General features: G+C 48.1%; 1 protein-coding gene across 2 annotated transcripts in view; it reads left to right on the forward strand.

The window, feature by feature from the left end:
• Fbxw8 (F-box and WD repeat domain containing 8) overlaps positions 1–22,839 on the forward strand; it is a 108,175-nt gene that overhangs the window by 63,350 nt on the left and 21,986 nt on the right. For both annotated transcript variants that reach the window (XR_007594767.1, XM_050158997.1), the window contains exons 6-7: positions 9,339–9,535; positions 12,309–12,515. Coding sequence is in view for 1 of the 2 variants with exons in the window: in XM_050158997.1 (XP_050014954.1) it covers positions 9,339–9,535; positions 12,309–12,515 (404 nt within the window). In the remaining variant the exon portion in view is untranslated. The remainder of the gene's footprint in view (positions 1–9,338; positions 9,536–12,308; positions 12,516–22,839) is intronic.

The raw sequence follows: 22,839 nt of genomic DNA on the forward strand, positions 1-22,839 counted from the left end.
AGAGAGAGAGAGAGAGAGAGAGAGAGAGAGAGAGAGAGAGAGAGAGAGCCAAAAATAATGTGGAAAAAGGAGCTATAACCTAGAGGATACAAGATTTACCATAAAAACCACAGAGTTCAAGACCGTGTTGTTGGGCACCAGAGTGGACCTGTGCACCAGGGATCACATGAAGTCCACACAGGGAAATCACTTGTTCACTTGTTGCTCAGTCTGGACCACCTAACAGAAGTGGCCTCTGTGGGCAGTGTCCACTCCCGACAGTACTCCTCCCTGAAAGGGCTCTCAGACTCAGCAGACAGGGCTATCTAAGGTGATTCCAGAGCCCACCAGGATGACAGCCAAGATTGAGCACCCCCATATGCTGTGTGGCTTGCAGCTAGATGTAGAAAGAACTTTAGAAAGATACAGACAGCAAACAGTTAAACACAGCAATGCAGTAACTGTTGCTTCAGTGAGATGCTTGATGGCCGCTGTTGAAAAGATGATCTGCGCTAGCTACCAAGTCACATGGTCAAGACGTCACAAAGCACCATTCCCTACCTCCAATGGCTTAACTTAAGAGACCTACTAAGTGCTGGTGAGCCTGCCTGGTGGGAACAGCCTTAGTGAAGAAAGCTCTTGACAAGTGGAGTGTGGCTGCCTTAGGATGTAGTGTTCCACTGGGCAAGCAGCCTGGAGGGTGACAGCACGTGCACACACACTTGTGCTTGGCTGCATATAGAACGTTGCCCATGGTAGCTCTACACTGGACGCAGCCCCAAGACTATGAGCTGGCAAGTGTGCCTTGTGTATCCATGCAGTGGAATGCTGCACAGCAGTCAAGTTGGGTGGACTGTCAGCCACGCGGCAACAGTGAGCTGAACCTCTGCAGTGTTACAGTGCATGAAACCAGCCAGATGGTCAAAAGTGCATCCTGCATAAAGATTCCACTGCTAGGGAGTCCTAGGGCAGATAGATCCCTAACAATAAACAAGGTGAGTAGTCACCAGAAGCTGGAACTGTGGGGAGAGACTTGGCCATAGAAGGGTGTAAGGGGACTTTGGGTCTGGAGTAGTTCTCTATGGTATAGTGGGGGCTACAGGACCAGCCTTTTCCATTCTGGCCAAACTGTACATTGAAAGTTGATAACTTTGTATATGTAGTGTATTACCTCAATAGAGTTGGTTTTTAAAAAGCATACCTTTTTAATTACAGTTGCAACATATTCTTGTTCTTGTACTGATGATTATTTTGGTCAGTGCAAAGGCAGTAGCTCTGAGTGTGACTCATGTCCTAGTTCTGATTCCTAAGGTCACAGGAGTATATTGGTGTAGAACCTGAGCTGGAAAGGTGGCTCAGGTTCAGAGCACTTACTGTTCTAGCAAAAGATCCGGGTTTGGTTCCCAGCACCTTAACTCTAGTTCAAGGACTCCAGAGCCCCCTGCTGGCCTCCTCAGGCACTGCACTGACACATAACAAACACAGGGTCAGGGGTTGGTTAAAATATATATTGTGCTCTCGTAGTACAATGCTGAGTCCAGCCCCCACACAGATTCTGATTTAAATATTAGTGCTGGAAGTGACAGGCTAGGATACCCATGTACAAAGTGAGTCTGAAAACATCTTTGAGTAAACAGGATTGGAGATAGCAGTCAAGCTAAATTAGAATCCCCAGAGAATGAAATAGGGACATCTTGAATAACGAAGTAATCTTGTGATGGATTATAATCCAAAGGTGCACCCAAGACCAGCAAGCTCTCCGCTTACTGGGGATATCGTTCAGTTACTGTGAGGGGCTATGGTTAAGTGTCAGGTGACCTATGGATTCAGTTTTCTCACTCCGTTTGATATTGGATAACTAAAAAACAGCTGTGCTTTGCCGTATCTTGTCTTTCTGTGTCCCCTCCTGAGTCTGTTAGACTGTGGGAGTTCCTTGGCCCTCTGGGGACTTGGATTGGAACCTTAAGGCTGCAGGGGCCACCCTGGGGTTGTCTGTGAATCTGAGAAGGAGCTTCGCTGGCCAGAGACTATAAAAAGATTGGTAAGCCACATACAGTGGTGCGAGCTGTTGTCCCAGCCTCCGGGGAGGCTGAGGCATGGGATTATTTGAGCTTATGAGTTATAGATCATTCTGGACAATAGTGCAAGACCGTGACTTAAAACAGTTAACAAAACCAGAAGTTAATATGCTTGTGCTTGTAGCGTGATTAATAAAAACCCAGAGATAGAAATTGGGGTTCAACCTGAAGGTCAGAAAAGAAAAACAGCCAGCCACTGGCTCTTACCTTTATCTCAGTCTGAAATGGCGATCCTGCCTCTAGGAATCTCAGAACAAGACTGTGAGAGCTGTCTCCTCCCGTCTTAATATTCCTCTCTAGGGCTGGGATTAAAGACGTGAACCACTACCGCCCGACTTCTTTGGCAAGCTATAGTGTGGCTCCTGAGATTAAAGGTGTGTGCCTCCGCTGCCTGGTCTGTAAGACTGACTAGTGTGGCTGCTTTACTCTCTAAACTTCAGGCAAGCTTTATTTATTAGAATACAAATGAAATCTCACTACACAGACTGACTCCATACTCACTGTTTAGCTCCTACCTCAGCCTGCTTAGTGCTGGTTTACGCATACACCGTCATGCCTGACCCCTGACCTCATCGTTTTACTCTATTAGGAACTCAAGCAAGAATCTGGGAAGGTGCTTGTCCCACACAGCATTACCTCCAGCCAGGGAATTCATAGCCAGAGAAGTGCAGCAAGAACCATGGAGGATGCTGCTTGCTGGCTCACACACAGGCCCATCCCCAGCTGACTTTCTTAGACAGCTCAGTACTAACTATCAGCCCAGGGATGGTGCCACCCATAGTGGGCCAAGCCCTCCTTTATACATTAAAAATCAAGACAGTTCCCCACAGACATAATATACCCAAAGGCCAGTCTCATCTGACTCTCCTTTAATTAAGACTCCCTTCTTTTAAAAAAGATTTTTTATTAGAATTATCTTATGTGTATGAGTGTTTTGCCTGCATGTATGCATGTGTACTACATGTGTCCCTGGTGCCCAAGAAGATCAGAAGAGGTAGTTGGAGACACTCAGATTGGAGTTGCAGACAATTGTGAGTTGCCATGTGGGTTCTGGGAATTGAACCTGGGTCCTCTATAAGAGCAACAAATACTCTGAACCACTGAGCTGACTCGGCAGCCCGGAGACTCCTTCTCTGGTGACCCTAGGCTGTGCCGAGCTGACTGCTGAGCTGGGTTAGAGATAAGCAGGGTTTAAAGAAGGAGAGCAGCACAGTCCAGCGTTTACTAGAAGCTCCTGGCTGTGCTGCGATGGCTGCTTCAGCTCATCCAGCGAGGATGTGGCGACCAGAGTTTTGGACTCAGAGTTTAATTCACCTGAACTGATTAAAAGACCTTTTAAAATTTGAGTTTCTAATTTAATTTTGCCCACCAGAATTAAATATCCTCTATAAAATTATGCAAATTGTACTTGAAAAAGTTCACACTAGTCAGATCTTTTTCAGATATGTAATGGGCTGTGTATACTTTTACATACATTGCATGGGGAAAGATTGAAGCCGTGTGGAAGTGCACATGACAGCAAAGCACTTCTGGTTTGTCTTAGGCATCACTATTAAGCTATGACTGTCCCAGGACCCCAGTTACCCTCCCCACCAGCATCTGAAGCTCTCCTAGACGCTGTGTCCCTGTTCCCCTCAGGGACATGATAGGAAGGCAGTGACCAGTAGCATCAGGCTTTGCCAAAGTGATGCCTTGATAACGTCCCTGCCTTCTTAGGCCATCCTGGTAAAGCCTCCTCCGCATTGGCTGGCTTCTCTGCCCGTCTCCTCTTCCTTGGTCTCTGCACTCCAGACTGCACGGAGATGCTGGGCAGTTAGCAGTGCGCTGTTTACTCCCCATCAGCTTACTTTCTCTTGTTAGATATTCTCTCTTGATGACTGTGCACCTGAGAGCTTCTAGAAACCCACCCTCCTCCCTACCTCCCTCCTTGAGCCTCTGCTGCCCTGCTCATCCCAACTTCGTCCTCTGCTCCTCTTTCCCTAACCTTGGTCTTCAAGCCTGTTCAGAGTCCAATCCAAAATGCACTTTCCAGAATATTTTCTATGTATCGTTTCCTCTGGAGTCATCTTCGCGCTGCCCTTTTCTCCTTCTAGACGTCCCTGTCTCGGCCCTCTGTACCCTTGCTTGCACCGGTCTACACCCTTTTCTGGGGAGATGATTCGGGGGTAAAGGACTCACTGTGTAGTGTTCACACAAAAGTCGTCTGTGGTGGCACTCCTACATGCCTGGACTCCAGTGCAGGGGAAGCCAACATAGGTGGATCCCTGGGGCTTACTGGGCAGCCAGACAAGCAAAGAAGTGAGAGACCCAGAGCCAGCTCTTGTCCTTTCACATTCGATGTCTGCAGCCTGAGTTCAGTGTGGTGTGCAGTTGATGAAGAGATTGTGTTCATGTTTAGTGAGTGCTCTGGGTACATTTTAAATTTCTGTTAAAAATCTTTTTTCCCTTGTTATAGATTCCTTCTGCGTCCTTCTTAACTGATTGTAGAAAAGCATTTATTTCCATAGAGGGAACTGAGTATGCCAGCTGTCTGTATGAATAGCCGGCTCATTCCATGCCTCTGAACACAGCTAATTGATCCTGTCTGTCTAGCTGAACCTGAGCTTCAGGTGTTAATTGTGTGAGTGCAAGAGGCTTGAGCTCACAGTGGACGTGTCCTCAAAGGGAAGACTCCACAGAGATCACAAGCAGACGTGGTAGTTGAAGGGTCTAGTGTGTGGCTGTCTAAACTGTAACCTCTTAGACCGTAGGTACGTGGAGCAGATCAGAGGGGAGGGGCAACGCCAGTGTTTGTTTCCAAAACCAGTTCAGTGGTTATTTACCTTTCAAGCAATTAATGTAATTACCATTGTGCTGAGAAGTAATTGGGGAAGTTCTGCCCTGAGCTCTTATGGCCCCACCGGGACAGTTTTAGTTGGGACTTATTTTTTTGATGGAAGCCTAATTGCAGTTTTGGCTTTGTGCACACAAACAGAAGCAACTAATTGTTTAGGCAAATAGCAGATTAATTTAAATATGCATCCCTAATAAAACGAAAATGGTATCCATTATGGTCCTTGTTCCCATGCCGAGGAATATAAATATTGTGCTCAAGCACCATTAGGCGGAGTTCTTCAGGACTGTCATCGCGATCGCACAGTGGTAGCACTTTCCTGATACGCGTAATCTTTACAAAAGCCAATATAAATCAGCTTAGACTCATTTAGATCCCATTTCTACTATGTGCAGTTTCATTACCACACTCTGGCTGGTCTCCTTTGGGAGGTGGAGGGACGTGCTACAGACTGGCATGGGTGCCCATCCACAGCTGCTTCGCAGCCTTTATGTCTCCTCCAAAGCCTGGCCCTCGTCACTCATGTCACTGCTAATGACTTCCTGGTCTAGGGCAAGTGCTGAGTGCCTCTAGCCTGGCTGCTCATCAAGGTGGAGGGGACCGAGCAGGGAGCCCGTGGAGCTGCCAGGTCCTGCCCTGGCCTACTTGGGGGGCTTTAGCCTTCACTCGCTGTCTTCTCAGATGGGCTTCCTTTGTCTGCACCCTTTGCGAATTTCTGCTGTAGTCCCAGCACTGGCTGAGCTCTGCGGGTGTGAAGGTGCCCAGGATGGATGCCTGCTCCCTTTGTTACACTCTTGTGGGGCCTGGCCTCCAACTCTCAGAGCTGAGGCTGCTGCAGGAAGTGGCCACACATTCCTAAGTCACCAGGTAGCTGCTAGGGATCTCTATTTGCCTTCCTGAGCGATTTTTTTGTTTGTTTGTTTGTTTGTTTTTTTTTTTGTTTTTTCGAGACAGGGTTTCTCTGTGGCTTTGGAGCCTGTCCTGGAACTAGCTCTGTAGACCAGGATGGTCTCGAACTCACAGAGATCCGCCTGCCTCTGCCTCCCGAGTGCTGGGATTAAAGGCGTGCGCCACCATCACCTGGCCTGAGCGATTTTCTTGTTCTACCTTGTCCTGAGATGCCAGGGGAGGTGGACGACACCTCAGTGCCTCCGCACTCTTAAGATCTATTCCAAGCAGCAGGCCGAGGGCAGGCTTAGAGGACTGACTCATCTTTTGGCATCCACTGATCACACCAGGGATGGGGACCAGGGTTCACATTTTGGTTTGTGCTTGGAGTAGAAGCCCTTGTGGGATGGAGCTGGCTCCTTGGAGGAAGCTGGATTGTGGAGACAGAGAGTAGGAAAGAGTTGTAGAGGTTGGAGGTGAGATCTGTGGTATGCACAAGTGGCCTTGATCCTCAGTGTTTTCTAGGTTGCTGGTTCTGATCCCTTATAAGTGTGTCCTGTCCTGGTTAAATGGCCCTTGCCTGTCTGGTCAGTTTCATTCTGTGCGTCTCCACTGGGGTCTGTTACTGAAACAGCATTGGCCGGGGTTCTGCTAATGGCATACTCCTTCTGAACCCAGCACAGAGGGAGTGCAGAAACCCAGCACACAGCCTGCCTCTTCAAGTGTCTTCCACCCTGCTGCTGCGGCTGTGATATGGTCATTCAGACGAATCCATGTCTGACTTTTAGATAGTGTACTCGTTAGAGGACTGAACTGCTCTGGTTCTGACCCTCATTGCTGGCATCTTCCTTAACAGCCATGTAGTGATCATGGACCAACTCAGCTCAGTGCCCTGAAAGGTCAGCAAAGTTTATAGCTTCCTTTCTGTTGCTGTGATAAAACACTGACCAGAAGCAACCGAGGGAGGAGGAAAAGGTTTCTTTGGGTCACATTTCTCAGTCCCAGTCCATTACTGAAAAAGGGCAGGACGGGCACTGGGGCAGAAACCTTGGAGGCAGTTGCTTGCTTGCTCACTCATACATATCCCAGAAGCACCTGCCAGGGAATGATGCTGCACACCGTGGACTGGGCCTTCCTGTGTCAGTTAACCATCAGACTGCCCCACTGCCACCCCATCATGCCCTCTGCAGTTTCTGAGTTGAGACCTAACTCCTCAGGTGACTCTAGGCTGTATCAAGTAGACAGTTAACTCTTGGGAGGTCTACAAGTAAGGTGCTCTATAGAGGCCCCCAGAACTCCGCTGCATGCAGTAAAGGATCTCTGTTCTACATGGTCCTAACACAACCCTTGATGCAGCACAGGGCACAGCAAGCCTTTGCTCAGTGTGTGACTTTATTGGCTCCTCCTTTTTTCTTCTGACCTCATGATGTAGCATGGAGCATTCTCATAGCAGAGGGATTCGCTTTTCATGTCTCTGTAGTCCTCAGGTTGGGAAGTACTGGGATGGAACTGCGTTTAGTCTGTTGTCTGTCTGTCCCTCACCTAAGCTCTCCCCTTTAGTGATGCGGGAGTAGGAGGACCTTGTGCACACTGAGTGGGTGGTCGGTCACAGAGCTGCCCCGCTGCTACCTTGTGTTCTAGCAAAGCTTCTGGGTTTTTCATGTTGAAGGGGATGCTGGCGATGGCCATGGTATGGGGGGGGGGGGCTGGGGCTATGAATCCCTGTTCTTGGTGTGGGTGAGAAGTGTCACTTGAAGCTAGGCTGTGGTGTGCTAAGCATGTATCTCAAGATCCTAAAGCAGCTGCTCAGTAATTCCAGGGAGAATTTTGGCCTAGAGGCCAGCAGAGGAATCATGATGGAGTAAGCACATACCAAAACTAGGTCCATGGGAAGATAAAACAGTGTAAGTAGTGGGACTAGAGAGAGGGCTCAGTGCTCCTCTGGCAGAGTGTCCCCAGATACCCACTGGGGAGCTCACAGCCACATACAGCTCCAGCTTCAGGGTATTGGAGGCCTCTGGCCTCGTGGGCACCTGCACTCATGTGATGCACATGCAACAGAAACACACATACACTTACATACTTAAAAATAAAATAGATCTAAAATGTAAGTAGTCTTAACTTGTATTTAAAAAACAAGACCAAACAGTATATAGACTGTCTTCAAGAAATCCACTTTGTGTGTGCATGTATTTAGAGGCAAGTGATTACTCATCCTGGGTTTGCCGTGTTGCTCAGACTAACCTCGGACTGTCGGTCTGCTGCCTCCTCCTTCCTGTTGCTGAGGCTGCAGGTGTATGTCACCATGCTAGTCCAAGAATCCTATAAAATAAAGACACAAAGCAAAATAAACAGATGGAAAGACAGTTCCTTGTTTTTATAAGAATCAAAACGAAGCTAGAGCTCTGGGAGAGTGGTAAAGGCAACCCAGGGACAGGAAGGAAGGGACTTTGTATGTGAGAAAAGGGCAGTTAATTCAAGAAAACGGAAGAGCACTAAATGTTTGCACACCAGAACTGGTGTTAGGAGACTGCAGTGACACCAACGCCATTGAGGGTAACAGCCTAGTTGTACACATAAGAATGTAACTGAAGAAGAGGGGTTATTAATGGTGATAGTATGGCAGCGCTCTCACGGAACAGGCGGTCATGAAGCAGTGGTCTAACACTTAAAGCTTCCACTGTTCTGCCTCTGTGGAATGGAGGACATTCTCTTCCCACTGCGAGAGGAGTCATGTGATGTGGAGTGTCCAGAGGTTCTGCGTGGCAGTTCTCACAGAGTGATGCCTCAGAATGAATTCAGAGCAGTGTTTGGAAGAATTCATATTAAGATGAGGCTGCTTCGGGAAGGGGAGGATGGGGCGGGATGGGGGATGGGATGACGTCGGACACTAACTCCTATTTAATGAGTAGGGCCCTAAGAGCAGCCCATCTCCCTCTGAGGTAGAAGAAAGAGTTTACCAAAGTGCATGCCAGGGACCATGTCATGGAGCCTTTTGTGACCTGCCTGTCCTCTGTTTTATCATAGTTCTTAGAAAAGTGCGTACCATTATGTTGAAGCCTTTCCCTGGAGGAGAGTCCTGTTGCTGTTTGTGACTACCAGCTGCAGGCCATTTGAAAGCCTTGCAACACCTAACTATGTCTGTGAGCAGGATGGTACCTTAGAGCAAGAGCCTGAATTCAAGGCACCCAGTGTGCAGATGAAGTGTGGTGCTAGGAAGAAAGAAGACAATAGACTTCTCAGCGAGAGAGTGAGTGGTGTCTAGGAAGGCTGGGAGCTAGGGCTGGCTCCATGGACAAGCCATAGAGGAAGCCATCTACATTTTTCATGGTGGGTCTCCCTTGATCTGCCCAGTAGTCCTGTGTGGTGGATACTGCTGTCTTCACTGTTAAGACACTGGTGAGGAGGAGTGACACACCCAAGTTCTACAGCTAGGAAGGAGTGGGATAGATTCAAACAAATATGCATACGTGTCATCTTCACGGAGTACATCTGAAACATGCTCATTCTGTGCCTGTGTGTACTGGGTTTACAGTTGCTCTCTGCGTTCCTCCTCCTAGGGATTCTTAACATTTGGGACCTGAGGACCGGGAAGTTCCCTATCCATCGTTTTGAGCACGATGCAAGAATACAGGCCCTCGCGCTCAGCCGGGAACAGGCCACGGTTGCCACTGCTTCTGCTTTTGACGTTGTGATGCTGTACCCTAATGAGGAGGGGTACTGGCATGTAGCTGCGGAATTTGAAGTTCAGAAACTGGTGAGCTCTTAGGATGTTTGTTAACTTGCATTCTGATAATCCCTGGGTCTAATAAAACAGATAGCAATGATGCCTGGGGCTTCAGTTTGTCAAACTCTCAACAGCCCACTGAAGTGGGTGATAGAATGTTCTTCAATCCCAAGAAGTCAGGAATGGCTCAGAGTGGTGGACAGACCCGCCTTTGCGTCTGAGCTGTGAAGTTGGGACTCAACTCCAAGTGTGGGACTGAGGCTATAGCTTAATGGTAGAACATTTACTTAATGTACATGAAGCCCAGGGGTCTAGCCCCTCCTCCTCCGTGTGTGCGGGTATGTGCTTATGAGGAGGTCAGAGGTGTTGGATAATGGAGCTGGACATGTAAGTGGTTGTGAGCTGGGAATCTAATTCAGGCCCTTTTCAAGAAGCAATATAAGCTCTTTCCTGCTGAGCCATCTCCCCACCCCTAGCCCCACTTCTAAAACAAAATTGCACAACACATGCAGACATGGAGCTGGTTCAGGGTTTGTTCTACCATGGTTCCTGCCTCCTTCCGGCTAGCACAGCAGACGCACCCTGGGACCTGAGCTTCGTTTCTGTCCCAACGCCTAAGTGAACGGCAGTGGTGTGTGGCAGTCTGTGTGGAAGGGCGCGTTCATCCCACACTCTTGTCCCTGAGTGAAGTCCATGGAAGGCAGTGTGGATTGCGAACCAGGCTCTGGAGTGCAAATAAAACTGAGCCAGCTCACGGCTCTAACAACTTCAGTTTACACAGATCTTGTCCACCATGCAGAGATGGTTTGGTGATAAGGCAGTACTCGTCTGTGCCGAATTTGAATTTAATTTGAGCACACTTCATTTTGGCATTAGCCAGAGAAACAGAAGAGCCAGCCTTGATCAAGGATTGATGGCGACTTGGAATCAACTCCCCCTCCCTTTCCCTGTGGGAATCTTAGATTTGAATAGCAAGCACCTGGCATCAGGGCTTCACCTCCCTGAGCTGCCCGCTGCTGCAGATCAGCTCTGTGGCTCTCATGCAGTGTTCCTCGAACATGACCTGCACTGTCAGCCTATCCTGGGGCCTCCAGAGAGACATGGAGTGCAGGGCTAACCAACATTGTGGACTAGCCACGGCTATGCAAGCTGAGCACCCCTCATGAAGAGTAAATCCTGCCTTGGCAGTCAGGTGCCATCCTGGGGCTGACTGGAAGCTTTTGGGGTCATTTACACCTCCCAGCGAATGGTGGCCACTGCCAATCTGAGCCTCTTGGCCTGCTAGAAATCCAACCGGAAGATGAAGTTAAATGGCTCCCAGAAAGGCGTCTGTTTTAAGAAACTAAGAAATGAGTTTTCTTTAGAGAGAGAAAGTGGGCAGCCCTGCTGAGGATGTGTCAACTCTCGGCATTGTTTGCCTGTCTGGATGCCAAGTTGTCACAGTATGCACTGGGCATCCCTGGATCAGGCACCCCTGCCCATGGAGCCGGATCATCTTTGTTCCCTAGCTGTGCTTCCTGAATAACAGTGGCACCATTCCCAGGTCTGCAGTCTAGCCTGGAGCAGCTGGCCTTTGTGATGGACTTGCAGCCCAAGATGTTGGGCTGCCTCTGCACAGTTTGGGCCCAAGATTAGCAGAGGCACCGGATGTTTGCTTGTGCTCAGCTCCCCAGGGCAGCTTGCAGAGCGCGGGCTTTAGCGCCTCTGGCATACCGTCTGGGCGATGCTGTCCTCCACACCATGGGGTTTCATGATTCCACAGTGACTTACCCTCAGCATCCACACTCTGTGATTACTGAGCAGGTGTGCCTGAAATAGACTGCTGTGGGGATCGGGTCACCCTAACTGGGGATCTTCCCTGTGCAGCCAGAGAAAATGCTGACATGACAGGAAAGTGTTTTGTCCGTCCTGGTCTCTGTCCTCAGGTGGTCCCGTGGCACAGGGTGATCAGTGCCTGACAGGCAGACAGGAGAGTGCTAAGAGCAGCTTGGGTCTTCTGGTGATGCATTTGTGGTACTTACACATAGTTTTCAGATGCTCTTCTTCATTTGGAACTCTGGGAGTCTCACTTTTTCAATTTCTGGTAAAACAACAAAATAAGGATTACTCTAAACACTACTGTGTTCAGGATTTAAAAGACCCAGTAAAACCAACTGCCTTTCCATCTCAGCCTGTTCCAACCCTTGAAGACACACCCCTGCCTGAGCCTTACGGTTCCACCCATCTGCCCAAATTTTGGGGTAGTTCCTTTGCTCCATCTCCATTGTGATCCCACTGGATGTTAAAGAAGCCTTCAGGTTCTCCCATGGTTGTTGGGCATTTGCTGCATGGCTGTATCATGTCTGCACAGTGACAGGAGCGGCCCTGCAGTGAACACCATGCACAGCCCTTTGCTGTGTGGGTATCTGTCAGCACTGCTAGACGGACCTCCTGAGAGTCAGAGTGAGCTTGGCACTGTGGGAGGTGTTGCCAGTCTTTCCTGAGTAGGAGTCAGACTGGGTTATGTTCCCTGTTCACCTCTAACTCTGACCTCTGGCTTCCTGGTCCTCTTGGGGCGGCAGGTGGAAAATGGTGTCTCCGTGGTCTTTGCTTTGTGCCTTTCCTTCTCAGAGTGTGTTGTGTTTTTGCTGTTACAGGCATCTTTTCATCTGGGCAGGAGCCATGTTCATCCCTGTAAATAAATGATGCCTATGCCCAACTGTTTCTGTGAGCTGGGCCTCTGCCCTCTAGATGTACAGGGGAAATTCCTTTCATGACCAAATCAAGATGACTGTGGGTAACTAAACAACTCCTCTCTTTGCAGGTTGACTACCTGGAAATAGTTCCAGATACTGGGAGGTACCCTGTAGCAATAGCCACAGCTGGGGACCTGGTGTACCTGCTGAAGGCTGAGGACTCAGCCAGAACCCTCCATTATGTCTACGGCCAGCCTGCCACGTGTCTGGATGTCTCAGCCAGCCAGGTTGCCTTTGGGGTGAAGAGTCTGGGATGGGTGTATGAAGGAAACAAGGTACGGAAACAGTGGCTTGTACACTAGCAAGAAAAAGCATGGGGTTAATTTGTTAAATGCAGCTGAAACATTAAGCTCTTCCTGTTCTGGTTTAGCTTGGTTACTTGAAGTAGGGTCTCGCTATCTCAGGCTGACCTTGAACTCACTATGTAGCCTTGTGCCCCATCTCTTCCCAAGGGCTCGGAATAGCAGTGAGCACCACCATGCCTGGCTGCTGCACTCTTGATGCTCTTGTTTCCAGCTGTTAGGACAGTGGACTAGCATGGCAGAAAAGAATCAAGCAAGTGAACGGAACATGAGTGAAGATTTTCTTCTCCACTGCACACAGTAGATTATTAGTGATTTCCCAGTGTCTTCATACCTAGACACATCTGTCGACAAGGGGCAGGTCTTTGCAGACATGGGGTCGTGGTATGCACCCTGTTCTGTGCCTAGCATTTACTCAGCAATGTGCCAGACAGTGTTTCATATCTCATGGCCCAGCTCTCTGCCCTAGAGTTCCAGCATGTGCTTAGAGCTCATATAGGCTGTGTAGCCAATGCTCTCACTGATGCACATGTATGTAGGCCACCCTCACTGTTTGGGTTGCCTCGGGGAGTGCTACACCACATACTGACTTGCAGAGATCCTTGTGCAGTCTGTCTTTAGGATATGCATCACAGTGTAGGTAGCCAAACTCTAAAGCAGCCAGTGAGACGGCTTAGCAAGTAGAGACATTTACTGCACAAGCCTGATGACCCCAGTTCTGTCCCTGGAATGAGAAGAGCAAACTCCACAGAATTATCCTCCGACCTCTACTCATGTGCCATGGCTTATGTGTCCCATGCACACAATAATGTGATGAAGTCAGGAAATGAAATGAAAATTTTCAAAAAAAAAAAAAAAAAAGAAAAGAAAATTTTCCATTACAGTTTCTGTAGTTATTAGCTGCATGAAAGTGCCTGCTGATGTAAGCAGACAGTCTTCGCTAACTCTCAGGTGATGACTGTATTTTAGCCCTGCAGGGTTTTCCTCCCAACTGCAGGCCAAGTCCTCCGTCTTAAAGCTGGCTGATGGGAAGATTCAGGGGAGGCTGGTGAGCTTTTGTTTGTTTAGGATCCTTCTGGTTTGCCTGCTCTTGACCCCACTGGCAGTCGGGGTCTTCCTGGGAAGGAACATCTGAGCCTAGGGCTCCTTCTAATGAAGGAGTTCCCTTTCCTACACATCTGTGGTGTGGATTGGAGAGGCAGACTCAGCACATAAGGTGTGTAGCCCTGTCCCCTCAAGCCAAGTTGCCTAGACCTCCTTGTGCCTCTCTCTCTTAGACATTTTTTAGGTTAATATATTTTATATGTGAGAGTCGTTTATCTGCCTGTGTTCTGTGCACCACATGCGTGCCTTGTGCCCTTGGATGTCAGAGTGAGCTTTGCTCGGCTCCGTGGAGAAGAGTACTTGGTTCACATCAGTGCTCCTCTGCTAGCCCTGGTGCGATTCTCTCTTCTCTGCTGCTCACACTTGGACCCAGGCTCCCATGGTGTTTCTGCGTTTCATTTCCCAGTATACGTGAGCTGTGCAGTCAGATACCGATTTGTTAGGTGCCACTGGGGCAGTACTCAAAAGCGGAAGCATCCGGGCTTCCACTTAGACAAACAAGAAGACTGGTCAGTGGCTGCAAAAGCCTTTCTGCAAGGCAGCACTTTGTGTTGGGTCAGTCCACGTGCCAGAACAGACACTCCTTCTGGGTCACAGCTGGGAAACCTGAGGGGAAGACAGCAGCCGGAGTGACTTCCCAGGCAGGGGCAAGGAGGAGGGACCTGTTTCTCTGTCTGAGCTGTCTGAGGTTTTCTTCCTCCACTCTGAAAAGTCTCTGGTTTCTAGGGGAAGGACTTGATGGCTCATTTTGTCTGCTTTGCCCTCAGTTTTATTACCTCATTTGTTTTTAGTGCTTTCAGTGAAGTCAAGTGCTGGCAACATTAATCCTCATCTGTTTGAAGGCTTGGTATTTTTAATCGTTCTCTCTCTTTTGGTACTTAGGGCTCTACTTGCTAATAAGCATGGGCTCTGCCACTGAGCTGCGCCCTCGACTCTGCTCCTCTTCTCTGCCGTGTTACTCCTAAGGTCCTGCTCCTTAGCTGTCACGGCTGCACTGACCCCTCCACTCACAGACTTCCCGGCCCAGTGAAAAGCACTGACTGTACAGTCAGCTCAGTAAGAAATTCACTTTTTTAAAATTCATGCTTAAACATGTCCCACCCTGCGCATTGCTCACTAGTTTTTGTTGCTCTTTTAAAGTGAGGCATGGAGGTGTGTTGATCACACGAGTGTCACTGAGCCCATCAGTTTACATGCTGACGGGAGCAGTCAGACGTGCAGATGTGCGTACCTCAGTATGGTGATGTTCCCCCAACATCAATGCCACCCACTTGGGGAGGGAGACGAGGACCAGGCGCCCCGTCGGCCCTGTTGTTTAGTTTCACAGAGCATCTCCTTTTCTTCACTGTGTCTTCTGCTTCCTCGAAGCACTGGGTGTTAATCACGGTTACTGGTATGTGATGGTTAAACCGTGTCATGGAGGTTCAGTGCCGTTTGTGAACACTGGGATTTGGCCATGTGCATTCAATTTGGCAATGCAAGCCACTGTGCCATTTATTAGATTGCTATGAGCTGCCTAGCAGCAGGTCTGCCTGGAGCTGTGCACACATTGTGGGGGCGTCTGTGCCTCTGGCCTCTATAACTGGGACTCAGATGAAGGCTTTTATGGGAACATTTGTACCTGGGGCTTAACTATACTTGACTGTTTGAGCCTTGATGAGGACACACTGAAGTCCAAATGCTGAGATGGATTTTAGTCAGGAGTAGAACTCTGTAACTCTCTGTCGGCGTGTCCAGGGGTGCTGTTCCTGGTCACTGGGCAATGCGTTTTACCACATGCTGACCACACTGGTGTTTTACAGGCACCACAGCTGCATGAGCATTGAGTAATGGTGTTTCAGCATCCACACTCCATCCACCCAGCAAACCAGCCAGCCTGTCATGTGGTCGTCACGGATACTCACCACATCAGTGTGTCTCTGGCATTTCTCCACACTGGGCCGTCAAGTGACTAAACTCTTAATAAGCCATTTACAAAGATGATCTGCCTGAGCTTGAGAGCAGGCTGTCCTCTGTGGTGCATGCAGAAGGCCTTAGAGAGTTAGTGCTCAGCACATCTGGACTCCCATGGGACGGTTATTCCCAGGCTTGATTTGGAGGTCAAGGCTGGTGGCCACAAGGATATACCAGTATTTCTTTGGTTGTATAAAGTCAGAAAAAATGTCTAATTTATATTTTAGCTTTCCTTTAGAAGTTGGATTTTTAAGTTTTATGTTACAGGTGTTTTGCCTGAATGTATATTGTGCACTATGGTATGCAGTGCCTACGAGGCCAGAAGAGGGTGCTGGACCTCTGGAACTGGAGTTACAAATGGTTGAGAGCCACCATATGGGTGCTGGGAACTAAATCCAGATCCTTGGCAAGAGCAGCCAGTGCTTTGAACTTTTGAGCCCCTGCTCCAGCCCCTAATGTTTGTTTTTTTTTTTTTTTTAAAGCACTTCTATTCTAATAAAGCATCCTCCTGATTCAGAAGTTCAAATGAGAGGAGTGCCAGCTGAGAGATTCCTCCAAGGTCCTCTCCATCCCCTGCCCGTCTTTTGGTTTTGGAGCCAAGTTGGTGATGCCCATTTCTTAGGCAAACTGAGATGGACCATGAGCAGCTTCCCAGCAAAGTGCCATCCTTCCTCTATAAAGTGTGGGTGGAGCTGGACGTGGTAGTGCACACCTTCAGTCCCAGCACTCTGGAGGCAGACAGGTGGACCTCTGAGTTCAGGGCCAGCCCAGCCAGTCAGGGCTCCACAGAGGAACCTTGTCTCAGGACAACAAGCATAAGCAGTAGAACTCTGTGCTACAGTTTTGCACCTTGTTTTTGCCTGCAGGGAAGTCTGTTGGGGTAGTTTTGTAAGACACATCATAGAGTTCCCTGGTATTGTTCTGTCGGTTTTTGGAACTTTGTAGCATTGCAGCTGATGGGTGACCTCACCATCGGCACCAGGAGGTGGGCTACTCATTGAGGACCTGCTGGGGCAGAGTGGTGTGCTTCTTCATGACATTGACAGCATTGGTTCTGTGCTAGGGTGCGGTTGAGGGGACCGGCACGGCTCCCCAGGATCCTCTGTGGTTGGGGGGGGGGTGTGAAGCTGTGGCTGACTTTGCTGTTCCGTTCATACTTCACATCAGTATACCTGGAAGATGAGCGGCCAGGCCACATGGCTTCACTAGCGTCACGTGACCCTCCTGGGCCAGGTCATAGCAGAAAGAGTGCTGACATGCACTGCTGCGTGCCTCCCCTCTGCTTGTTGGGTACTCTTTGGGGGTCCATGATCTGTTGAATAGTTTTTTCCTTTGTTAGTGAGGGATGGCCACATGACGTTTGAGTTAGGTGAGTGGTGCCAAGGCCTGTGTGTTCTGTCTGTGGACCATGCTCTTTGCTGCGGGCAGGAATGACAGCACAGGAATGGCGTCCCCATAATAAGAGGGGCTACTCAGAGGTCTTTCAACTGTCAGAAATGGATTCTGAATTCTTGATGTCCTTTCTTGGGTTCTCAGACTTCTGTGGTACATTTTCTAGAGGTAGCCACTACTAAATGGCAGGTGACAGTAGAAGTAACAAAAGGAGGGGCTGGAGAGATAGCTCAGTGGTTAAGAGCACTAGCTATTCCTCTAGAGGACCTGAGTTCAATTCCCAGCACCCACATGGCAGCTCACAGCTGTCTGTGACTCCAGTTGTAGGGGCTCTGACACCTTCTCACCAATGTACATAAAATAAATTTAAAAAAAAAAAAGAAGTAACAGAAGAAAAGTGTCTTGACCATCTCACTTTATACTGCAGTGCAGTCAGCGCAGCTCTAAACTTGGCCCTTGATGCTCAGGCAGCCTTCTCGATTGTGTGTGTGTGTGTGTGTGTGTGTGTGTGTGTGTGTGTGTGTGTGATAGTTCTGAATTCATCAGCAGTGCTTTCCTTTCTGTGGTCATTTATAATAGCATGCTACCTTTATTAATCCCTTTGCTGCCTGAATTAAATTGTGCTCTCAGGGTGGACAGCCAGAGGCAGAGCTGCCGTGGTGGAATCATGCTGTCAATGAGTCTCATGCCTCATAAAGGGAGCTGGAGCCCCACTTAGTGCTCTTAGCATCCTTCTATGTATCTGGACATATTTCCCAATTTAGTTCTGAAGCACTTGGCTTTGATGGCAGATTGTATTAAGCATCACACGGCGTGCATTCTAATCAGGGCGAGGGGTGAAGTCATCGCAGGCTGGAATGTGCTGGGCAAGAAGGCTGCCTTGGGCTACAGTAGCTTATATTATGATAGAAAATAATTGCTCGAGTCTCTGAACTAATGACTCCACGTGCAGCCAGGAAGAGACTTGGGACTAGTTGTCTGCACTGGCCACAGGGTTAGCTATCTGTCTGGATCCTCAGGGGTCAAAGTGTGGCTGCAGATGGGCCACTCTCTGCCACGTCTTGCCAGGATCAGAGAGCTAGCTTTTCTTTAGTTGATGTTTCTGTTTTTGAGAATCAAGACTTGATACTTCACATGCAGAGCAAATAAGTAAACATTGAAATTTTATAAAATATTTTCATGTTCAACCCTAAACTAACTGCTCTCTCTCTCTCTCTCTCTCTCTCTCTCTCTCTCTCTCTCTCTCTCTCTCTCTCTCTCTCTTTGCTGGGGAGTTGGTAGCTAACTAACCCCAGAAGGAAACAAGTTCAGCATTCTTGCATTCTGTCACATCAGTGGGCTGGTTGCATGGGCCTGTGCAGGGTCTGAGGGGTCCTGGAAAGAGATGAATGGAGCATGTTTTTCTCTTTTGGTTCTCGACCTGTGCTCTTTTACAGTGACCAGCAATGCAGAGGTGTTTTCTCTGGTAGAGATGAACACAGTGAACTTGGGGGATTCCAGAGTGCTGACAGTCTCAAAGATAAATGGATGAGAAATGAACACTCAGGATTGTTTGTGCAGGTTTAGTATTCAAATAATGCCAATAATTGATATTGTTGGTATTATTGATAATGAAACTCCACAGCTTTTACTAAGAACCTTGAAGTATTGCCACAGAACCCCAGGGTTGCTCTAGACTGTCAGCCCCACTCAACTCAGAGGCCTCTGAGGACTTAGAACTGAGCATCCACAATGCCATGCAGCATGAAGGGTTCTGTGGAAGACATTAAGCATTGTTTAAGATCCTGGTTCCTAGAAGGGTGAAATAACATGGTGGAAGGTTTATACAGGGAACGGTGGCTTTCACTAGGGGCTTGAGCAGGGCTTTTGGAGTCAGATAAACTTTGGGCAAGATATTTGCCTTGATTATTTGTAGGCAGAGACTGCTTGTTTGTTTCTGGCCTCCTAGACCCAAAATAATCACATAGAAACTGTATTAATTACAACACTGCTCAGCCTGTTAGTTTGGGCTTCTTATTAAATTAACTAACACTTACATCTTAATCCATTCCTATTTTATATATTACCATGAGGCTTGTGGTTTACCGGTAAAGTTCCCCAGTGTCTATCTCCTTCCGTGGCTACATGGTCTCCCTGACTCTGCTTTCCTTTCTCCTCTATCTGCTAGGAATTCCCACCCTACTCTATTCTGCCGTAGGCCAAAGCAGCTTTATTCATTAACCAATAAAAGCAACACAGATATCGAAGGACATCCCATATCGCTTCCCCTTTTCTGTCTAAATAAAAAGGAAAGTTTTAGCTTTAACATAGTAAAATTACATATACCAAAATATTTATCAAGCAAGAATTAGTTATAATATTTATATTTATTTTATCTTTTATCATAACTAAAGAAAACTATAACTATTCTTTAACTCCGTTAAAGACCCTAGAAGCATATAATATTACCTAAGTTAGCAAGAAGTGCATTGTAAGCAACTTTTAAAACTCTAGAATTGACAGAGACATCTTGCTGCCTGGACAGTCACCCAAAGTTCTTCTGTAACATTGGAACATCCATCTTTAGCCTACAGGCCCATAGTATCCAGCAGACTTTTCCATGAAGCAGGAAATTTTAAATACAGTTCCGCCTATATTGGCAGTTTGTCAGTCACTTTCTTCTGTGTCCTGCAGAATGTCTGGCAGACTTTTTCATAAAGCAGGAACCCTGAAGGATCATCTCACCTCTAGGCAAGTTCAGCAGTCCTCTCTCTGTGGGTCCTGCACGTCCAGTTTATGCAGCATATCATCAAGCAGTCCTGACAAGAGCAGTTTTTTGCCCAAATGTCTAACCAACTCCATAAGGAGCCTCTTCAGCCCATCGTCCTCTTGAAGTAAGTTGGTGCTTCCAGGAGCAGACATGTCTCACTGTTGAGGAGAGTCTTAAGTTTTTAAAACTTTTTAAATGTCATATTCTGTAAGTCTTTAAAGGTTTGAAGAATACCTATCTATCTGAACTATATCTCTGAACATTTATAAAACCTAACTAACATGGCTACAAGCTTGACTATTATAGATGACTATCTATTAACTTGTATTTCTTAATCATTCTTTACATTTTTAATGAGCTGCACAAACAGTCAAGAGCAGAAGTACAACAAAATTGACCTTAAATTTGTATCAATAAACCAAGATCCATTCCAATGCAAAGTATTCATCTTTATATCATATCCCCCTTTAAATGTATACATTTAAACATTTATAAACAATATTTGGGAATTTGGATCCCACATCAATTTTCCCGATTGAGAAATTGGGGTGGTGTTTAGCACATGACTGGTGCTCCTGTGTCCACTAGCATTGGGGTGTTGTTGGGGTTGTGCAGGTCAAGACAACAGACCTGAGGACGGGAGCCTGGGGTGGCCAGGAAGGTTGGAGCCCCAGTGATCCGTTTCTTTTCCTGAGACTGGATTTTTAAAAGCCTGTGAGTAGGAAGAGTCTTGTGGAGCTAAAGGAATGAGCTAATAAGGAGCTGAGTCACCATACAGCCTTGCTGGCAGGGCTTCTGTCTCCACACAGGCTTGTATAGTTTGGATGCCACTGACATTTGTAATAGTTCCTGATTTGTAAAGAAGCTCAACAGTATTCTGAAGGCATTAAGCAAATTTATAAAGCTTTATATTGAAGTATATGGTATCTATTGCCCCTTATTAGGCTTTTGAATTAAGATTAGGTTTTTATTAGGGTCTGATTTTTCCAGTGGCTTCTCCGATTGTATGTAGAATTCCTGTCCTGGTTCACTATCTCACACACATGGGAGACTGTACTTGGAGCTGACTGTTGTGATTATTTCCCCAGCACAGATGGGGATGGCTTTGATTTTTTGTGCCAGATGAGTCTTGGGATAAATATTGCCCAGACAGCAGCTAGGTTTATTGGTGTTAAAAATCAGCATGTTTTTCGGCTAGTCATGATCTGAGGGGGCCTGGTGGAAATGTTTGCCTCTTTCCAGCAGAGAAAACAGTGGCTATGCTCCTACATAGTCAAGACGGTGGAGATTGATAAGCTTCGCAGAGAGGGTGGGAGAGCAAGGACACACAGCACATGGGCTGTTTACTGTGTTCAGAGAACACACAGCTGTTAAAGTAGAGACAGCACCAGAAGACTATATTAACATAGCCCACACTTTGTCTTTTAAGGCCCTAGCTCAGAGTAGGGTTTGCACTAATATCAGTTACTGAGTTGCACAAGCACTGCTAATGGGCACCAAGCTGCTCCTCATAACATGCCCTGCAGTTAATTGCAGGATGGATTCCCTTGCAGCTAGGCAGAGGAAAATTCTATCTCAGCTCACACTTGAGCAGTCACTTGCCAAATTAAAGGACTCAGGCAGAGTGATGAGGTTTGCAGAGTATTAAGATGAGGCCATCTGTACAGAGGCAGCTCTGCCATGACCTGACATCGAGCCACCGCTTCCCCGGGTTGAGGATAGTCCGCAGATGGGGGTCAACCTAGTGTACCCAAACTCAGTTCCATATCCAGGTTCTTCGGGTCCTTGTCAGTGTCAAGGCTAGGCACTAGCCTGAGCTCCTCCTGTTCCTATGGTGGGCTGCATAGGAACTGCTGTTTCCATGGGAGCTCATACCCCTGTTGACAAGAGATTTTGAAATGCACACTGAAACGCCTCCAGAGCTCGACCCTTGCACCCCCACTTCTGCACCCCTGCACTCCCTGGTACACACACATACACCTGTGCACCCCCCCATACTCCCTGGCACACACACATACACCCGTGCACCCCCCATACTCCCTGGTACACACACATACACCAAGTGTATTTTCAGTTTTATGCCAAACACTAGGTGAGGCCCTGCTTCTTGCCAGAAGCCTGCCTTTTGAAGTCAGGCCTTAGCTTCCAACTCTCCACCCATACCTACAAGATAGTCTCTCTACACAGCCCAGAGATGGCACCCTTTTAAATGTGAGGTTCCTTCCTGCCCAGGACTGGCAGATGCCACCACTTCCCTCTCCCCGTGTCTTTTCAGAAGAGGCCTTAGCTTCAGCCCTGCAGTTCCTCTCCTGGCGTCAGCACACATGCGCCTGAAGCTCACATTTAACCCTGCTGCTGCACTGCAGCCCACCCTAGACTGGTGGACAGGAGACCAGAGGCTCACAGCTGAGGGCCGAAGAGAAGCAGTGCAGTGCAGTGGAGGGCAGAGGTCCTGCTGTGTCACAGGAACAGAGCTGGCGATCAGTGTGGCCTGGCCAGGTCGTGCTGCTGTTGACACTCTGCTGGGCCTGCACTCTGGTGGCTTTGGGTAGAGGTTGAAAGAGTAGGAGCTTTGAAGGCTAGCCCCCAGGCTCAAAGCCTACTTCCAGAACCTCCAAGCTGCGCAAGGGATGTACCCTCTGTCCCTCCATCTCCTTGTAGGAACAGTGGGGAGAATGGTGGCCCCACTTAAGCCCTCGTGAAGTCAGATGGAGCTGTGACCCCAGAGTGCTGTACACACAACTGTTCTCAGGAGCACCCGTTCTGAGCAGGGACCAGGAAGAGGTACTCCAGTGTGGTAGCTGGGGTGAGAAAGACCGGGTCTTTCTGCCTGGTCTTCCCAGCTGCTCCCTGCACAATGTGGGGCAAGCTATTTCAAATGGTTTTCAATTCAGTTTCCTGATGGCTAAGTGCAGGTGTTGGTGTGTCTCTCTTCTGGGTGGTCGAGATTCTGGAGTATATTCAGAAGGGCTTGTGGGAGAGGCAGTTGCCACACAGTTCTGCAGGCCCCCGGGGCCAGCATTGTGGTCTAGTTTAGGAGCTTTCTGCTGGTCTGCTCTCTGAGCCTCTGTCTGTCTAATTTGGGGCTGAAGCAGAAGT

This window comes from Alexandromys fortis, unplaced genomic scaffold (genome assembly GCF_014885135.2).
Source record: "Alexandromys fortis isolate MF-2015 unplaced genomic scaffold, M_Fortis_MF-2015_v1.1 scaffold_90, whole genome shotgun sequence".
Taxonomy (NCBI): Eukaryota; Metazoa; Chordata; class Mammalia; order Rodentia; family Cricetidae; genus Alexandromys; species Alexandromys fortis.